Source organism: Primulina tabacum, chromosome 5, assembly GCF_025594145.1.
Source record: "Primulina tabacum isolate GXHZ01 chromosome 5, ASM2559414v2, whole genome shotgun sequence".
Taxonomy (NCBI): Eukaryota; Viridiplantae; Streptophyta; class Magnoliopsida; order Lamiales; family Gesneriaceae; genus Primulina; species Primulina tabacum.
This window is the reverse complement of record NC_134554.1, coordinates 1,367,636-1,386,286: the sequence shown is the minus strand read 5'-3', so window position 1 is coordinate 1,386,286 and position 18,651 is coordinate 1,367,636. Positions and strand designations below refer to the sequence as shown.

The 18,651-nt window shown below is 36.3% G+C and overlaps 3 protein-coding genes and 1 long non-coding RNA gene across 7 annotated transcripts; all 4 read right to left on the bottom strand.

Annotated features, from left to right (window-relative positions):
* LOC142545284 (U-box domain-containing protein 4-like) lies at window positions 1–5,300 on the bottom strand. Of its 4 annotated transcripts, none has more exons than XM_075652372.1 (6): window positions 5,149–5,299; window positions 4,825–4,906; window positions 3,065–3,343; window positions 2,743–2,859; window positions 609–2,609; window positions 1–302 (listed from the first exon to the last, which is right to left on the bottom strand). In XM_075652372.1, the coding sequence occupies exons 3-6, from the start codon at window positions 3,338–3,340 to the stop codon at window positions 246–248; spliced, it is 2,451 nt and encodes an 816-aa protein (XP_075508487.1). In that variant the 5' UTR covers window positions 3,341–3,343; window positions 4,825–4,906; window positions 5,149–5,299; the 3' UTR covers window positions 1–245. The 4 variants fall into 4 exon arrangements, with proteins under 4 accessions (XP_075508487.1, XP_075508488.1, XP_075508486.1 ...); XM_075652373.1 differs by having other exon boundaries at window positions 5,154–5,298; XM_075652371.1 differs by lacking the exon at window positions 4,825–4,906 and having other exon boundaries at window positions 5,154–5,300.
* Window positions 5,301–5,880: 580 nt separating this feature from the next.
* On the bottom strand, window positions 5,881–18,526 carry LOC142545285 (DEAD-box ATP-dependent RNA helicase 5-like). Its single transcript, XM_075652376.1, has 14 exons — window positions 18,493–18,526; window positions 11,449–12,075; window positions 11,236–11,360; window positions 10,561–10,668; window positions 9,782–9,862; window positions 8,771–8,849; window positions 8,500–8,585; window positions 8,367–8,423; window positions 8,194–8,261; window positions 7,656–7,724; window positions 7,403–7,496; window positions 7,058–7,222; window positions 6,862–6,954; window positions 5,881–6,251 (listed from the first exon to the last, which is right to left on the bottom strand). The coding sequence occupies exons 2-14, from the start codon at window positions 11,999–12,001 to the stop codon at window positions 6,156–6,158; spliced, it is 1,674 nt and encodes a 557-aa protein (XP_075508491.1). The 5' UTR covers window positions 12,002–12,075; window positions 18,493–18,526; the 3' UTR covers window positions 5,881–6,155.
* Window positions 14,876–15,901, bottom strand: LOC142544535 (uncharacterized). Its single transcript, XR_012820057.1, has 3 exons — window positions 15,260–15,901; window positions 15,030–15,182; window positions 14,876–14,954 (listed from the first exon to the last, which is right to left on the bottom strand). It is a non-coding gene; the product is annotated as an uncharacterized LOC142544535 (long non-coding RNA).
* LOC142545091 (protein FAR1-RELATED SEQUENCE 5-like) lies at window positions 16,453–17,499 on the bottom strand. Its single transcript, XM_075652065.1, has one exon. It carries the CDS (start codon window positions 17,497–17,499, stop codon window positions 16,453–16,455), a length of 1,047 nt encoding a protein of 348 aa, XP_075508180.1.
* Window positions 18,527–18,651: the final 125 nt, after the last annotated feature.

The following is an 18,651-nucleotide window of genomic DNA, read 5'->3' as shown; positions in this document are numbered from 1 at the left end:
TAGCAAACAAATTTTATGTATCAAAATAACAATAACAAGAAGTACAATCTTTTTCTAGTAAGCTTTCATAAGTATAGGTCTCATTTCAATATTTAAATATACTCAAAAAAATGTAGAAATAAGAAAGAATAAAAGAAAACAAGCCGTCACGCTACATCTCCAATAACTATTTGCAAATTCAGAATTTACAGAGTTCAACTTAAATCTTACCATATGCTACAGCCCTCAAAAAGTTCACATCAAAATCATCCCCTGGAATTACCATGCCGTTGGGTTCTAAAGTAGCCAAGAAGTTGTTGAGCCTGGAAGAGTAAAAAAATGATGAATATGCAATGTAATATGGATAGATATATCATACAAAAAGGAAGGTACATGGTGAATTCGGATATAAAAGAACTTGGCTTAAAAAAGCTGATGGATACGGAAGTTAGAATGCATCTTTGTTTTTAAATAGACATTGAAGGAGAAACAAGAACTGTAAAATTATGATTTCAACTTTGTATGCATTCAAAAACACGCAGTAACCAATCAAACACCTTTAAAACACTCTTTCAAATATTTGAATTTTGAACACTTGTCGGGTAAGTTCTAGTTTAATATAGCCTCACCTTTTCTCTAGCTCTTGGTGTCCCAGATTGCGACAAGGCCACCAGTGGAGGAACGGCACCTTCCTGGAGGACCATGTTGCAAAATCTACTGCTATTAGTGCACAACTGCAGGAGAGCAGCAGCTGCATTCTCTTTACCTCGTCCAGAGCCCAACTCGACAACTTCAACTAAGACAGGTATTCCTCCTTCCTGACCAATCGAGGCTCTTCCCTCGTGAATTGTTGCAAGATTAGATAACACAGCCACTGCCTTGTCGACCATTCCAAATGCAGGGTCCATCAAGTCTACTAGGTACTTCACTGCACCGGCCTGCACAATACGGGCCTTGTTTTCATGATTGATCGACAGGTTAAATAAGGCGGTGGCTGCATCTTTCTTGCCTCTTGGAGTTCCATGTCCCAGTAAATCCACCAAAGGTACGATTGCTCCTGATCTTCCAATCTTGACTTTGTTTTCTTCGATTACCGATAAGCTGAAGAGGGTCGCAGCAGAGTTCTCCTTCGCTTCGGGACTTCCAGTCTCAAGGACGTGAATCAGGGGTTCGATGGCATTAGCATTTGCAATGGCGATCTTGTTGTTATCATTAATTGATAAGTTGAGAAGAGCAGTAACAGCATTTTCTTGTACAGCCGAGTCTTCCGAACGTAGTAAATCGACCAGCAGGTTGATAGCCCCGCAACTTGCAATTACAACTCGATTGTCCATGTTATGCTTAGCAAGTAACCGGATTTTTTCCGTTGCTTTTATCTGTGCATCAAGGGAACTACTCTTAAGGTCCTCAACCAGCTGCTTAACTTGTGTTTCAACCTCCAACAATTCAGCCCTCATTTCAACAGTAGGAGAAGAAACTACTCTTGGAACAAACCTCTCGGATGGCCTGCGCCAAATTGGTTGGCTACGAGTTCTCGTCTCTATCCTATGCAGGTAATCTGGCTCTCTTTGTGGGACACTTATGTTTGCAGCAGGTTGGGGCTCTGCTGCAAGCTCTCCAGAAGCATCACTACAATAAGCACGTGATACCACATCATTGCCGTCAACTTCTGTTCCTTGGGACACAACAGAATTGGAAACAGTGCTGGATGCTGAATTAGTTCGGAGATGGTCCTGTGGTGATTGTTCATCAGTACCAGAGGTACAATTTCTAGATTGAGATGCCAAGAGAAGACCGCCTGAGTTTAAACTTCTCTCGCCTGAGTGGTCCAACCGGTCTTCAAAACTTCTAGGGGACACTCGTCCAGAGTCTAACCCGTTTTCACTTACAGCAGCATCTGCAAGCGAATCCTCTGAAAATGAACGGGGATGAGATGGAGACATTCCCTCTCTTTGGATTGCAGTAGATGAGATTGAGCTCTTTGCAAGAGAAGCTGAAGAGCGATCAGGTATCCTAGAACTATAAACCTTCCTCATCCTACCAGATTCAGCATTTGCAAGTACTGAAGAAGGCTGGTTCAAGCTCATATATTTTGTCGGATTAGGCAGTTTCACATTGTTTGATTCACACCAATTTGCAATGAGCGCCTTAACAGTGTAATTAGGAATAAGATTTGTGTGCGCTAGGGAATGCCTTGTTTTTGGGCACACGGTAAGCCCGAGATCTATCCAATTACGAATAAAGGCTCGCTCATATGTTTGCCCAGATGCAACAATAACAGGATCAGTCATGAGTTCAAGTGAGAGAGGACAACAAAAATCAGCAGGTATTGGAACAGGATTACAGGTTTGGGACTGTTTCATCTTAACAAGGAGGTCGTGCATGTGGGTAACCAGTGCAATCATTTGCTCTATATACTCAGCTTCACCATTTTTTTCAGCTTGTTCGGCATTTTCTTTCAATTTCTCAAGAGACACACCCTCGATTAGGAGTTCCTGGTTCGACGTTAAACTCAAGCTATTGGTAATCTTTTCCAGGCTTTCGGAACTTGCACCAGAGCTCTCCATGTTATCCTTCATAGCCTTTTCTATTATTGGTGAAGTTTGTTCAAATTTTATACGCTTAAATTTCTGTACAAAGAGATTAAATCAGTAGTAACAACGGCACACTAAATTTACCCCATTCTTCAATCCTGGGTTCTTACATGCATACTTTTCTAGATGTAGAAAACAAGGAAAAAAATAACAACATGCCAGCCATTACCTCGAGACACGCAGCACTAAGCTCAGATGGCAAGGTTTGATCAGAAGACTTCAGCAACTCAAGAATTTCCAAACAATGAATTCGAGCATTCACAATAAGTGATTCGACTTGTAAAACCTGGAGATCAAGCAAAGATCAACCATTATAAATTTATTTTACAAGAATGATAGAAGTTTTAAGACAATAGGTTCAATAATAATGAAAACAGCAACCAAAAAAATATCCCCATCTACCGTCCATCTTTCTTTTATCAGTGTTTTTTTTCACTCAGTTGCATAAACAAGGTACAAACCAAAGTTAAATGAGAGCTGTTATCACTTACAAAGTAAATTTTACTCATCAACGGTTTCCAGTTTGCAAATATTTCTCTCAATTCATCGACAGACTGCTGGAGACCTGAGACTGCTTTTCGCAATATTTCATCAGAAATAATTTCAGCATCGGCGATGGAATGAAATATAGGCTTTAACAACTTCAGCATCTCTTCAATCCTTGGACGATATCTCTGAATTAGTTCGTTGTTCATGCTTTCACATGATGCTAATTCAGAAAAACTCTCGATGCCATTGAGAAGAGATTTTAGCAAAAAAATCTCCATCCTCTGATACATCAAAAGAATTACAGGTTACTAAACATAAAGGAATAAGAAAGCATAGGAGAAAATCTCCAAACAAACTTGAGACGCAAAAACTACAAGGAAAAGCCGTTGCTGATAAAGCACATAAGAACAAGCAAACTACTCCATTCAAATAAGAAACAAATTAAACAAAAACAGATCTTGTCATCTTGCTATAACTACTAGTTCTTTTGATAAATAAAGCACAACAACAGGTCAACAAGAACCACAAAGAGCAAACACAGAGACACTAAAAATTGTTACAAGTTCTCTTAAATGCACGTCTCGTATATCCCACCGGTGTTCTCCCAGACAAGACGTCACTAACTCTAGAAAGTGTTCGTGAGAGGAGATTCCTAAGTTCGTGCTTTAATTGAGTTGGAGCAATATGCCACCAAAACCCATCGGCCTGTAAACTATAGAGTGCTAACCAAAAACCTGAAGTAAGATAGAGTATAAAAATAACCACTACAAATTTGGGAACAACTGAAATTTCAACGGTGAAAGTTCGTCCTAGTACTCAGAACTGGATGGGATGATCTACAGATTACATGCAAAAAGAGGGAAAAATCCTTTCCAAACAACCCAAAAAAATCTGATAACTCAGCACCATCACCACCAACGCCTCAATATTGTGACTCTACAAACATTATGAAAGAAATTCTATGATTATTAATTTAAGTTGCTGATGGTTCATTCAATGAGTAAGTTTTGTAATCGCTGAACCATTAGCTAAGTCACACATGCAGGGTGGGCTGCCAGCTGTGGTCCGTAGGAGATGGATGTGCGACAGATGGACCAGAGGACGAAGGAAATGGGATTCATTAAAGCTAAAGAGACCAAGGTTCTGTGAAGGGGGTTTGAAATCTAGTGCTGCATTACATGACAATGCCATGGAAAAAATACGGCAGGTGGTCCAATGACCATGACTGAGTCAAAGACATGTGATGGGGTGGAGAGAAGTCCATCCGGAAACGGTAATGTCAGATGCACGAGAAGGCAACTATATAGTATCAGAGCAGATATAGCACTGAAACGAATTTTCACAATAAACCAATTGCTAAGCATAAAAGGTTTGGGTCAACATTCAACATTCCAAATTAATACCACCCTCAACTGCAAAATCGTATCACATAAATACATATAAATCAAGAGGGAGTTAATTGAAGTTCAGTAAACACATGCACAATATATAGTTCCAACAGACAGACTACACCAAGAACACAGACACGAATTCATCCACCCATGCAACTACAGATATACAACTGCATAAGTATAGTTTTACATAGCAACAAATGTCAAATTCCGAATGATTCCAATCCTGAATAATAAAAAAGCAACAATTTTGCCACCACTACAGAGCAATGACATATCTTGACTGAAATATGAAAACACGAGAAAATCAAGCGATCCAATTCAAAAGACCAAACCAAATTCATGAGCAGCCGAAATGAGATTGCATTTACCCCTTAAATCACTACGCCTGAGCAGCACACAAAAGAATTAGCAACTTATCGACCAAACTTCCCGTTAAAAGTACTCAGCATCCTGTCCAATTGACAACTCATTCGATCAAACAAATAAAAGTAAGTCATAAACAGCCCTTCCATCCACAGTTCGCAAACTAGCTTAACTATAACAACAAATGACAACTTAAATGATCAAAGCTCACGGAGGTAAAGCAACATCTGTGAAATACGAATTACAACAGAAAATGTAAGAATGTATAGAAAATTGGGAATTTTTGCTCGGAAAAAAGTAAATTAGGGTTTTGGGGACCGATCAGATACCATACAAGCACTTGGTTTTTCTCCTCTGGCTTCCCTTGGCACGATCCAGCTTCTGAATCCCTCCGGGTTTGGATTTCCTGCTCTCCCGTCCACGGCATTTCGTTTAACATTGTTTTTGACGTCGGTGAGCTCGAAACATGTGATTCTGTCCCACGCCTAACTAAAAATTTGAATTTTAAAACAATAATATGTTTATAATTTATTATGGAAAAAAATAATATATATATATATATATATATAGTTTTGACATGTTATACATCTAATATACTCATTTATAGCAAAAATTTGTGCAAGACGATCTCATGAGTCGTATATTGTGAGACAGATCTTTTATTTGGGTCATTCATGAAAAAATACTACTTTTTTATACTAAGAGTATTACTTTTTATTATGAATATCGGTAGAATTGATCTATCTAACAGATAAAAATTCATGAGACCGTCTCACAAAAGACATGCTTATCTAAAAATGGTTCCAAAAGTGAACTTACCGGTCCATATAAAATATATGTAATCTAATAAGACACATAAATCAATATCGAAAAGTAATTTGAACCATCTAAAATAAAAAATCAATTAAACGGGGTAAAAGTTTTGAATGTAAATATGATCACATTTAAAATTACATGAATCTCAATGTCGTACAATTCGTATTAAATAGTTTTAAAAAATATATTGTTTGGTTGAGACGGGAAATACAAATCCTGTTGGTAATATTTACGAAATCTAAAAATTCATAATTAAAATATTTTGGCCATTTTCGTGTTTCACATATCACAAATCACAAACAGTACCCACATGTACGGATGTCCATTACAATTTACCATTCAGGAGGAACCACATCAAATTTGACACACTAGACTTGAGAATCGCATCATTCAATGTAGGATTATGATCTTTTATCACAAATAAAAAGAAAAAAATTATATCGATTTTTCATCGACAAAAGCTAGCGGCAAAAACAAAATTGATTCTTTAAAGGAAAATAAACTTATAGATAGGATAAAATCAATCTTCATCATCGGAATCATTAAACTTTATCTTTGTAGCTTTGGGAGCATTAGAATCAATTTCCTTGAAATGGGCACCGTATAACTTGGATTCCTGCATGAAGTTTACAATCAGATAATGCTATGTATCACACGCTAATTAGTTCTGTAGTCTATATATGATTGCAGATATCCTGCAGACGCGCGTAAATCAAGTTGAAGGAGTCGGTATAGAGTTCGGGTGCACAATCTCGTGGATGCGAGAGAAGGATGAATCTTGAGCTCGAGTTTAAAGAGCATCAACCAACTAAAAAACTTATAATTTCGTTTATAATAAATCTTATATAAAAGATAATGTACGTGTAATGATATAATTAACTAATATAATAAAAATGTTATTTCAGTTTTATAGACTATCATGTAAACAATCTTGAAGCCTGACTAGCGAGCTCGGCTCGTGTATCAAACTAAGTCCCTTACGCCAAGTCGCGAGCTTATATCACTAACACAAGCTTGTGTTCAAGCTTCATTGGGGCTCAATTTTTAAGTTGGGCTAGGCAACTTGAAAGTTTACCCCTCTCCCGAGAAAATCTAGTCAATCTACGGTACACAAAGGGGTAACATAACTAGCAGTGTGCTACAAAAGATGCTTCCCAACCAAATAAAGTTGGAAAAAATATCCTGCAAAGCCTATTTTGGCCCCTACTAAGAAACAATATGCTCACCTTTTTCTTTACATGCGTCCCAAATTTTAGCAAGGAATCAGGTACAACCTGCTGAGCTTCCCTAAGAACGTTTACCAACTCCCCAGCAAGTCCCTGAGAAGAGTTTAATAATATTGGTGTCATACACTAAAATATAGAAAAATGATGTTCCAAAGAAGAAGATTGGTATATTTTCACTACCAAGATTAGAACATACCTTGTTCTCCTTCGTGAAGAAAGTGTGAGCCACTCCCTTCTTACCAGCTCGTCCAGTCCTACCAATTCTGTGTACATAATCCTCTGCTGTAAGAGGAAAACTGTAGTTTATCACAACTTCAACATCGGGAATATCCAAACCTCGAGCAGCAACATCAGTTGCTATCTGTAGAAATGAAAAACAAACCAGGTTTTGAAATTAATGGTCATTGTTAGGCAGCTCATCTTTATGTGGAGGCTGAAGCTGAACAGCTCATTTTTGTTTACTTGGTAGTGAGGACGGACAAAGGTTTAGTATCATTATTGGTAATTTTATTTAATCAAAATTGAAAAAATGATTACTTACCATTAGTGGACTTGATCCCTCCTTAAACAATGACAATGCCTGTGTCCTTGCATGTTGTGCTTTATCGCCGCTTATAGAAACAACTTTCCAACCCCTGGAAAAGAAAGATAAACAGAAAGTGAAAATAATGCAACTTAATAAAAGGTGAGATTAGAGATAATTAATCTCCATTCCTGAACCAGCAGATCAAGAAACTTAGCCGCAAAAGTCATGCCTCATTTAGCAGGGAAAATTAACGTGTAAATCAAATCACCTTTTGTGAAGCATATTCTCGACCCTTGATGCTTCCTTCTTGTACAAAACAAAAACCAAAACTCTATTCCTGCAACAGGTTAAAATCCCAAATAAGAAAATTTTGGATAACAGCTGTTAATAAGAAATAATCCACGCTCGCTTTCTCTAGTAGGCATATATAAACAAAAATAAATTTTAGATCTTTCAAAATTTTAAAAGAAAAAGGTAAAAAGATAGAGCCAACTGATAATACACATAAATGTTATGGAAAGTTTCACACATCATTTCAACAAGTAGGAGTCCTTAACTTTGCAAGTCCAGTTCCACAAATTTGGGATCAAGCAGATGATCAGATAGCACAACACTCAGAAGGGGATTTTGTCCACACAATGAAGGTAGCAAAAACATTGTTAATATACATAGAGGAGATCTTTCTTCACATAACTAATGTAGCAAAGAAATTAATAATATGTGCATGTATATATATATATATATATATATATATATATATACATTCACACACATACACATATATATGCATATTTCAGTAAACTTACTTTCTAGACTTGTGGTATTTTTCAAGCAAATTCTGCAAGCGTTCATCGCGTGCTCGATCCTCCAGCACCTATAACATCAAGGAAATAAAAGCTAACTCCAAATAAGCATTCAAAAAATATTGAGACACTCCTGGTTCATGCTAGTCCTTCATAGTATCATCTCTCAGCCATACCTCCACTATTTGCAGGACATCATGGTTGGCAGCTAAATCTTCTGAACCCACAACCACCTGAAACATGGTTGCTTTAACATTAAAAGGAAAGAAATAAGGTAGGGGTAATGTAACTCCCGCATAAAATGTATACCTTAACCGGGGAGGGATCCATGAATTCTTGAGCTAATTGATGCACAGGTAGTGGCCATGTTGCACTGAACATTGCCATTTGGCGAACTGCATAGAAAAGCCACATGAAATTACAAGTAAAATCAGGAAAAGAGAAGAAGAAAGACAGAGAATATCAAACTAGCTAAAGGTATATGAAAGTATAAATATAATGAAAACATAAGGTCTAGACATTTACTTATTTGGAGCCAAAACAGAAACGTTATCATAAGTAGCTAAGTTTGATGTCATACCAGAACATGTTTGACTTAATATTGAGCGAACCTCGGGTTCAAATCCCATGTCAAGCATCCGATCAGCTTCATCCAAGACCTAAATTGTAAATCATAGAAAAACACTTTTGAGTCATGTTTAGAAGTTATACGAGCATTTAAATAGACATGCATTTCACATTCCAACTACAGATGGGTTAAGCAAGCACAAACAAAAAGTAAAAAAAAAAGTAAATCATTTTATATGTAACTTCAGATGCCGAAGCACTTGGCTAGAAAGTGTTTTATCAAGCAGACCTTTTCTGAAGTACTTTTCTTCAAAAAAAAAAAAAAAACATAGAAGCAATTTCATGTTTAGATACAGTAGTCAGTAGTAAAAAAGAGCTATTTCCTAATTCTTTAAACGGAAGCCCTAAGGGGCACTGAGGCATCTTTGATTACTTTTGGATTTTTAATTGCCATTTTAAATAAAAGACCAACCCACACTACTTTTTTTAAAGGAAAAGAAACTTGATATTCTAAGAAAAGCTGCTGCATTCAAACACTCTCATATGAAAAGGGGACCACTCAATCTCAATCCAGGTTCTTGCCTAAAAATAGGATCTGAATGACAAATTCCTATTGATTGTATAACCCATCTGAATATCATCATGACTAAATAAAAATCATATCATGCTATGCTAAACTCATCAGTGGCTAAGTTTGTTCCACGAGACATCAATGTTTACCAAATAGACATTCTAGTTATATGTGATTGGATAAGAATTCCAACATATAACGTGATTTGATGCCTATTTGAATTGGAATTCGAGAAAATCTTACACCACTATAATGCAACTCTTAATTATTCTCTCTCAAATAATCCCATACTTGTTGCCTAAATGAACACTATAAAGAAGAATACTGAAGTCAATGAAATCAACAAGTAGCCTGCAGGAGAAAAACAAAACCCCGGCCAACTGAGAATGCAATTTGCCTTTTTCAATATACGCTGTAAAATCAATGACATAGCAGAATAATTTTGTCACATACCACGTAAGAAACCTCCTTTAGATGGCACACTCCCATTTCAATCAAGTCCTTTAGACGACCAGGTGTCCCAATCACAATGTCCTAATGTAGATCCATATACGAGAGGCTGAGTTAATGATGTGCATTAATTAAATATATACATGTAAAAGCTGGTTAGAGTGATACATGTGACACAATAAACAAGGACTATAATCTCACTTGACAATTACGAAAATAAATCCCATTAAGACATGCCAGATGCATGATAACTTTATATCCCACATATACAATACACCAATTCAAACATGATGTGCATACTGATTACTGCATACACTATATATCTGCCTCCAGAAGTGCAATCTGTGGGAAATCATCAAGTGATTTGTCTTCACTGTATTATTCATTTTTACCCTCAAATTAGAGCATACTGTTCAATAGCTACTTTTAGAACTTATAAAGGTTTTCTGAAATACATATTTCCAGTCATAACTTTTCCACACCAGAGAGGAAATGAGGTGATAAAACCTTGTGTAGAGATGGTAAAAGAGCCAGTTCTCTGAGAAATTTAATTGGCATGCGTTGAATCAAACAAAAGAGAACAGACCTCCAAAAATATCTTCTTGAGGGGTTAAAAGATCAATTTGTATACATCACGAAGCTTAAGGATTCAGAGCTATTTTTAATTATTGCAAGTTAGTTACAATTGAACATCAAAATTACAGAGAGCAGGTTTGAATCATCAGAAATATATATACTTTCTAAGTTGACACAAAATGGATTCAAGATTGCCGCAAACTTACCACCCCTGATTTTAGAGCAGATATTTGGGGTCCTTTTGAAGTTCCTCCGTATATACAGACTGACTGCACTCCACAAGGCCTCCCAGCATCACAAAGAACATCCGAAATCTAACACAAAGAGGAACCATAATTATTGTTTCTGCACCACTCACAACGGTTTTCCGAGCAGCTCATATTCATAATGTGTATGGAAAAGTAACATGCAAATGGCAACAAGCCATTATCAATCATCAGGTGGGAGGTGGTGTGTGCACAGTAAATCCATCCCTTCCCCTGCATAAAAAAAATCCATCCAGCATCCAGCATCCACAAATTGCATTTTGTATTGGGACTACAATATCCGTGAAGAACACTGTTTATTTAAAGTTTGTTTCTCCCAAAAAAAACAGAAACCCAAAACCTAATTTTGGGTACAGAAACCAAGATTTTGACCACGTCATTTTCACATGCACTTATAACCACAATATAAGGTCAGCATGGAAAAGACTCAATTAGGATGGGAAGTTCTAACTGGCATTGCAAAAATCAGTTCTCTCAGATTAATGCACATGTAACAAGACCAATTAATTTGTGCAAAAAAATACAAATATTTGCTTAATAACCAAAAGAATTGCACATTCAATGGTATATATCACAAAACTTTTACAGTACCGTTGCGCATAAGGGAGAACTTACTTGTTGAGCTAGCTCCCTTGTAGGCGAAAGAACAAGGCAAAGTGGATTCCTTTTCACAGCAATTTTACTTTTTCGTCTGCTTAATACATTCATAATAGCAGGAACTCCAAATGCCAGTGTTTTACCTGATAAACCAACGAAAAACTGTTAGAACAAAAACACAATGAAAAATCATATGCCTTGAGCAAATACAGGTTAACAAGAAAATTTTACCAGACCCAGTGGCTGCTATTCCAATAAAATCACGACCATCAAGGAGAAAAGGCCATGAATGGGACTGAATTGGTGACGGTTTATTAAAGTTCTTACAACATTCCAGGACCTCATTCGGGAGCCCTGATTCGGCAAAAGAAATCAACGTTGCGTATTTAGAATCTTTCACATTCTTTCCAGATACCACGACTCCAGTGCCATGTCTAATCTCCTCAGTGACATTATCCGAACCTACTCCACTACAATTCTCCAGTTTTCTCAGTGTTCCAATTATGCCATTACTCGCACTCTCGGTCTCCACTCCTTTGTCTTTTTTCTTTTTCTTTTTATTTTTTGTTATAGAAATCTCAGAAGACCCGTTCAGTACCTCTGCAGCTTCTTCTTGCTTTACTTTGTTTTTCTTCTTCTTCACAATATTCACGGTTTCAGTACCGAGTTCAGCTTCATTTTCTTCAATCTTTCTCTTTTGCTTGTTCTTATTCTTTTTCTGCATCTTGATTTCACCATTTTCCGTCGTGTTGTAGGCTTCTGCGTCAAATTTGTGGCCACCCATTACTAGTGCGGAAAGAAAGATCGGAACTTGGAACCCAAAACCCTAGACGGAGGGGTGGAGCGATTCTCTGATTTCTCTAGGGTTTTGGGGGTTTAGTCGATCTGGGCGTAAGGACACTGCCTGAGCCTTTCAGTGCCTGACACGTGGCATTATTTATTATTTATTTTGAATTTATTTTATCTCATAAATTTCTAACCACGGTTTAGGCTTTTAGATCTCTACGTCCGCTCAAAATTTTGGGACTCCCACCATTTTTCTTAAAACTTTTCACGGTAGCCCACCGGACTCCCACCGCTATCCTTCTCCTCCGTCCTCGCCACCACACCGGCGAACGCCCTTGCCTCGTCGTCGCACAAAGTTTAACAGGTTCGTGTCTACTTCGCCAACACAGTACCGGTAAAATCGATTCTTGATTTGGGAAAAAAAGTTGGTTCTTTCTGTTTGTGTGAAAAATCGATTCTTGATTTGGGAATTTGTACTGCAACTTACTCCAGTTCACTGGAGATTATTCTGTATGTTGTTTCTGAATATTGGTGGGGGTTCAGCAATTGAAAATTTATTGTTTCTGCTCTGTGTGGGAAAATATATAATTTTGATGATTTAACTGAAATTTGTAATTTTTTCTTACTTTTTGCTGTAAGAAGTTTGAGAATGGTGTTCTGTTTTGTGAGAATTTTTTTTATTGCGAATTTAAAATTTTCTGAACAATCCATGGGTTTTGATACGATTAAGACTCCACTATGAGCTGTTGGATAATCAAAAATTATTCCCAAATTTGCAAGGCAAATATCATGTGATGTCTATCCAGCCAAGCAAAAACCTGATATGAGAAATTGTTGATATTACACTATTACGCATTCAAGCATATGTGTCCTTCATGTAACCAACTTGGTTGAAGAACAGTTGGATCTTCTGATTTCAGCAAACATGAGGAATTTTGCAGTTTACATGAGATATATGTGTAATAGTATTATTGCATATTTGAGATCTGGTGTTTAGCGAGAAGGGCCTTCGTCACTATTGTCTCAAATGCCTTTCACTATATTGTGTTTTTTTTCACAAAAATGTTAGCAAACCTCCATTTGTTTGGCCTAATTGAGCTTGGACATGGATGTTGCAATGGAGGAGGAAGAAGAAGAGTGTAGCTATCACATGGATTGATTTGGTTTTCATTGTTGTTTGATTCGGAGGGTTGTTTTCTGAAGTTTTGTTAGCCATTTATACATTATATTTTCTGGTAAAATAATCCAATGACTACCCAAGAAAGCCAATCTAGAAGCCTGCCAACCTCTTCGATTTTGTTGTGTACAATTAACTAATTTCTTACTGTGCTTCTTCATGGTTTTGTTGTGCTTTCTTCAATGTAGGTTTGAGTCGAAATTATTATATCCCCTCACGACAAACCTATCTGCCGCGATGGTAAATTTTTTAATTTCGTGTTCTATATTCATTTAACCATTTTTAATTAGAACTTATGTAATTGTTTTTTTTTTTATATCATGCTTAGTTATCGAATTTTTTGTAAATTTTTTTCTTGATGTAGGAAAAAACATATGTTGTTTTTAATGGGAGAAAACCTGGTGTTTATGAGCGCTGAGAAGAGGCTTAAGCACAAGTTAATGGCTTTAGAGGTGCTTGTTACAAGGGATATAGCAATAAAGAAAAGGCATTGAGAGCATTTGATGAATACATGAAAAAACCTTTTGTTGCTACTGGTTCGAGTTCAACGTCCGCTCCAATTTCGAGTGCAACGTTCGCTCCAACTTCTAGTTCAACGTCCGCGCCAAGTTCGAGTTCAACATCCGCTCCAAGTTCGAGTTTGAAAAAAATACAAAACGAAAAAATAGCTCAATTGGTTGATGCTCAAGTAGAGTTAGCACGTGAGCATCAGAGAAATGCATTAAGAATGGAGGAGCTATCTGAAGAGTTGAAAGTCTTGCTGGAATCTCTACAATTTCGTGATGATGACTAGAGTTCTTCTTGGTATTGCTATGACGTTCTCTTTAATATTGTAATATGTAAGATATAATTAAGTTAGCAGTAGCTTAAAATTCTCTAATATTGTCAAGAATTTGTGTAAGATATATTTAAGTTAATGCTTTATTACTGGTACAAAAAAGTAAAGTATTTGAAATCTATTGCATTTGAAGGAACGGGTAATGTTACTGCTCACAAGGACCTAACATTCTGGTCTTTTATAATCAAACTCGCAACCTCCGACTTAGATAATGATTTTCGCACAAATAACTTACCAGGATTTTCTGTTCACTAAGACACAAAAAAGAAAACCTGAACTAACCTAGAAAAAATCTTATTACCAACATGATAGCTCCCACTTTGATATGTAGACATCAGGAGATACTTGCAGCTCACTAAAACAAGAAACTTGTATATACTTCTTCACTCGTGAAACCAACATCCTTGAACAACTAATAATGCCACAAATATGGTGGCATACTACTATAACCGATTAGTCTCGGTGTACCATCTTTCCGAGCTCCTTCGGTCAACCAAAGCAAACACAGAAACGGGCACGAACTTGTGGTATATTCCAGACAAATACGAACAGGATTCTCGAACAAGGAAAAGAATGGAAGCAAACCATCCATCGATCTTGAGACCCAAAACTTCAAACTAACGCAAATATATTTTTTAAGCAAACAAATCATGCATTTATTTCGGCAATACTACTTTGTACGTTACAAAAGAGACAGTACTCCAACCAAGTTCGAAAATTGAATGCTCTAAACATCTTCAAGAAGTCTTGGTAAAATTTTACAAAGTTCGAAAATTGAATGCTCAAAAACCACAAAAAATACAGGTAACAGATATGACAACAAGAAACAATTACCACGCCAAGGACCTTATTCCTTACTTGTGATGAATGAGGACCCTGGAACTGATAAGGGAATAAATTCATTTCACCACTTGTATAAAAATTTGTATTACCTTCCTGCACGAGACATAAAAAATATCGAAGATAATAACGCATTGATTTAATAGTGAAAATAAAAAAAAAACGAGTTACCATTTGATTTGAGTACTGTAAAAAATGTTGAGGAGGTAAAAATGGATTCTGCGAGAATGTTAAATTTAAGTGTTGTTGGGATGGTATGTTGTATTTCCCGTGCGGTGGTGTCATCTTGTGAACTTTGTCCCTTTCTTTTGCCTCCTTTTGCACCTAGCACATCCAAAGAAGATGGTCATCTAACTGTTTAATTAGTATATGATCACAATTTTGAATAAATTAAAACTTACTTGGAATTTCAGTTTTTTCTTTTCCTTTTCTATTTCCTTTTTTGCTCTTATTATCCCAATGTCGTGTAATATTTGCATTTGTAACTCTTTTTGCTTTAGCAGTAAGTGGGTTACGTATGAATACTTCATCAATGTGACCGTCACATGGAATATCATCACACGGCGTCTAATCATCTATACTCAAATTCTGGACAAGGTTGGATATTTCACCTGTTGCTGTATCAACCAACTTATACAAACTTTTTCTCGCATCCTCATGAGATTTGCTCAATTGAGTTAGATCATACATCGATCTCATTATTTGGTTCACAAACACCATCTCAGATTTATAACACCACCACCACCACCACCACTTTCTTTGAAGTCATTGTTAACTATAGTTTTTATATTCTTCATCCATCTCTTCAAAATGTAACAGTTGGGTAAAACAGTGACGTCCAAAGAGTTAAACACTATCAAAACATGCTTACACAAAATCCCCATTGTCTCAAACTTAGAACAACTACACTTTATTTCATGATTCTGCTTATTGAACACCACTTGTCTGACCCTTGAGTTTTCATCGTGAGATTTTACTCTGAACTCAATCAAATTCCATTCATTACCAAAACAAGATGGTGGTTGAACAGATTTGCAATTCAAAGAGTTAACCAATTCAATTTCGAATAACTTGTAAATGGAATTAGTATAGACATCAGCCGCATGAATCAACAACGGATGATTTTTTAAAATCTGCGCAGGCTTACCATGACGACAAGGGTATCCTCAAACTTCTCCTTCTCCCGCCATTTATTTAGAATTTTTGTATAATTCATCACAAATTCATACAAAGAACACATTTTATTACCTGCTTTATTCAAAACCATATTTGTGACCTCACTCCTTGAGGTAGCCAAAAGTCCTGCACTAAATCTTCCATTGCTAAAAGCAGTAGCCCATTTTTTCCTGATTTTATACATCTCATTCAACCATTTATGACCACACAAATTATATGTATCGATCATATATGTCCACGTGGCATCAAATTCATCTTCAGAGTCGCAGTAATTCATGCATTTATACCACAATTTTTTGAAATTTGAATCGCCATTTAAATTCCCAAAATGTGAAGGAGCATTTTGATTTATATGCCATTGACATAAACGATGATGTGAATGTGGAAAAACCGTTTCAATGGCATTCATCATGGCCTGTCATTGGTCTGAAAATATAGTTTCAAGTTGTTTTCCATACATAGCATCAAGAAATGTTGTAAACAACCACTCAAAAGAAGCTTCGGTCTCATATGACATAAAAGCCAAACCAAACAACACATTTTGCATATGGTGATTTATACCAATAAATGGAGCACAAATCAAATTGTATTTGTTTGATCTATATGTTGTGTCAATCAACAGCACATCACCAAAATATTCATAATCCACTGCACATTTGTAGTCCCTAAAGAAAAAATTCATCACTCTATCGTCATCATCCAATTGCACATTCCAGTAAAAGTAATTCTCTTTGTTCGCCTTCTCAATAAAATATTGGATAAGTGCAGTTGCATCTCCATTCTCAACTTTGGTATGCTTTTTTAGCCTACTCATATGGTCATATGCATCTTTTTTAATAAAACCTAAATTTTGTGGCCCACATGCTTCATTTTCCATAAAAGAAACTGCATTAGAGACAGATATTCCAGCATTCACCATAGCTTCTAGAGTGGATTTTTTTGCATGTGATAAATTGCGTGCCGATCTTAACAAGTGAGTTTGATCAAGTGCAAACATCTCATGATTATGCTCCTCCAAAAATCTACTCACCCGCCATTCACCCCCTTTTTCCCTTGTAATTTTCAATTTGGCTTTACATTTGGTTCTAGTGATCAACTTTTGATAAACTGGAATCCTTTTACTAGAACATTTTTCATCTTTCAAACCTTCACATGAGCAATTAAATTCCTTTGATTGAAGTTCATTAGTTTTGGGAAAACAACGTTGATCACCCTTTCTCACATTAAATCCCTTGGCATGCGCGTACTGACAATACAACAAATATGCCTCTTCAACACTATTCACAATTGAACCCACTGCTAGTTTGTTCTCCAAAATATCGACAACAGAGATTTCAGTTAGTACATCAACGTTTTCTGGCATAGATAAATCAGAAACTCCACATTGCTTTTGTGAAATGTGATCCAGTTCTACTCCTTCAATGTATTTTCCCCCCAACTCTTCAGTTGGGTTGTCATCTTCCATTGTCAAGTAAAAAACCTACAACAACCAACACAGATTCAACTACAACAATAAACATCAAGTTGGTTGCAGGAACATTCCAAGCAATTGAATATTTCAAGCATATTTTCAATCCATACATATCTAGCTTACTTACTAAGAAACTTAAAAATAATCTGGAATGATAAAATGCTAAGATAAGTACTTGTATCCTACATATGAAAGCCTCTGAAATTTATCACTTGCCTTAAAAAAAACATCAACTGCATACTATGTAATATAAAAATAATCGGGAATGATTAAATCATAAGACAAGTCCTTGAATCATATATATGAAAGCTTCACTTGATTAAATCATAAGACAAATTCCCAAATCAAGAATCGATTTTTCACACAAACAGAAAGAACCCACTTTTTTTCCCAAATCAAGAATCGATTTTACAGTAGTGTGTTGGAAATAATAATGTTGCTTTAGAATAATGTTCTCCTATAAATTATAATTAGCAGATTTAAAATTTTAAAAGCAAGAATACATAACTTCAAATCACGCATGCGGGGAAAAATTAGAGAAGATTGATACCATCAAATGGGGAAAGAAAGAAAAGAAAATTAGATGAGAAACTGACATCCCTTGAATAAATACATTATCGGCATTACAGTAGGTTTTCAAGCAATATATTACAGAATATACATTCTGAAAGCTCTGGGCAGCTTCTGCAGTTGCATTTGCGCAAATAGACTTCTCCAAGGACTCAAGGGCTCGTGACGGAGATGTGATGGCCGCAACGGTGGCCTTCCCCGGTGGGTGGTGGGTGTTGAGAGCTACCGTGAAAAGTTTTAAGAAAAATGGTGGGAGTCCTAAAATTTTGAACGGACGTAGAGCTCGAGGGCAATATTTAAAAGCCTAAACCATGGTTGGTCAATTACAAGATAAAATAAATTCAAAATAAATAATAAATAATGCCACGTGTCAGTCATTGAAAGGCTCAGGGCAGTGCCCTTACGCCCAGGATCGACTAAACCGGTTTTGGGTGTGAAGCCTGAGGCCTTGTTTGGCCATTTGCCTAGTTGCCTTCGTAAACATGTATTATTTTTTTTATAAAAAAAAAACATATATTATTATATTTTAAAAAAATTGTTTTCTGTAAATTGTTATTTTTATTTTTTTGATATTGA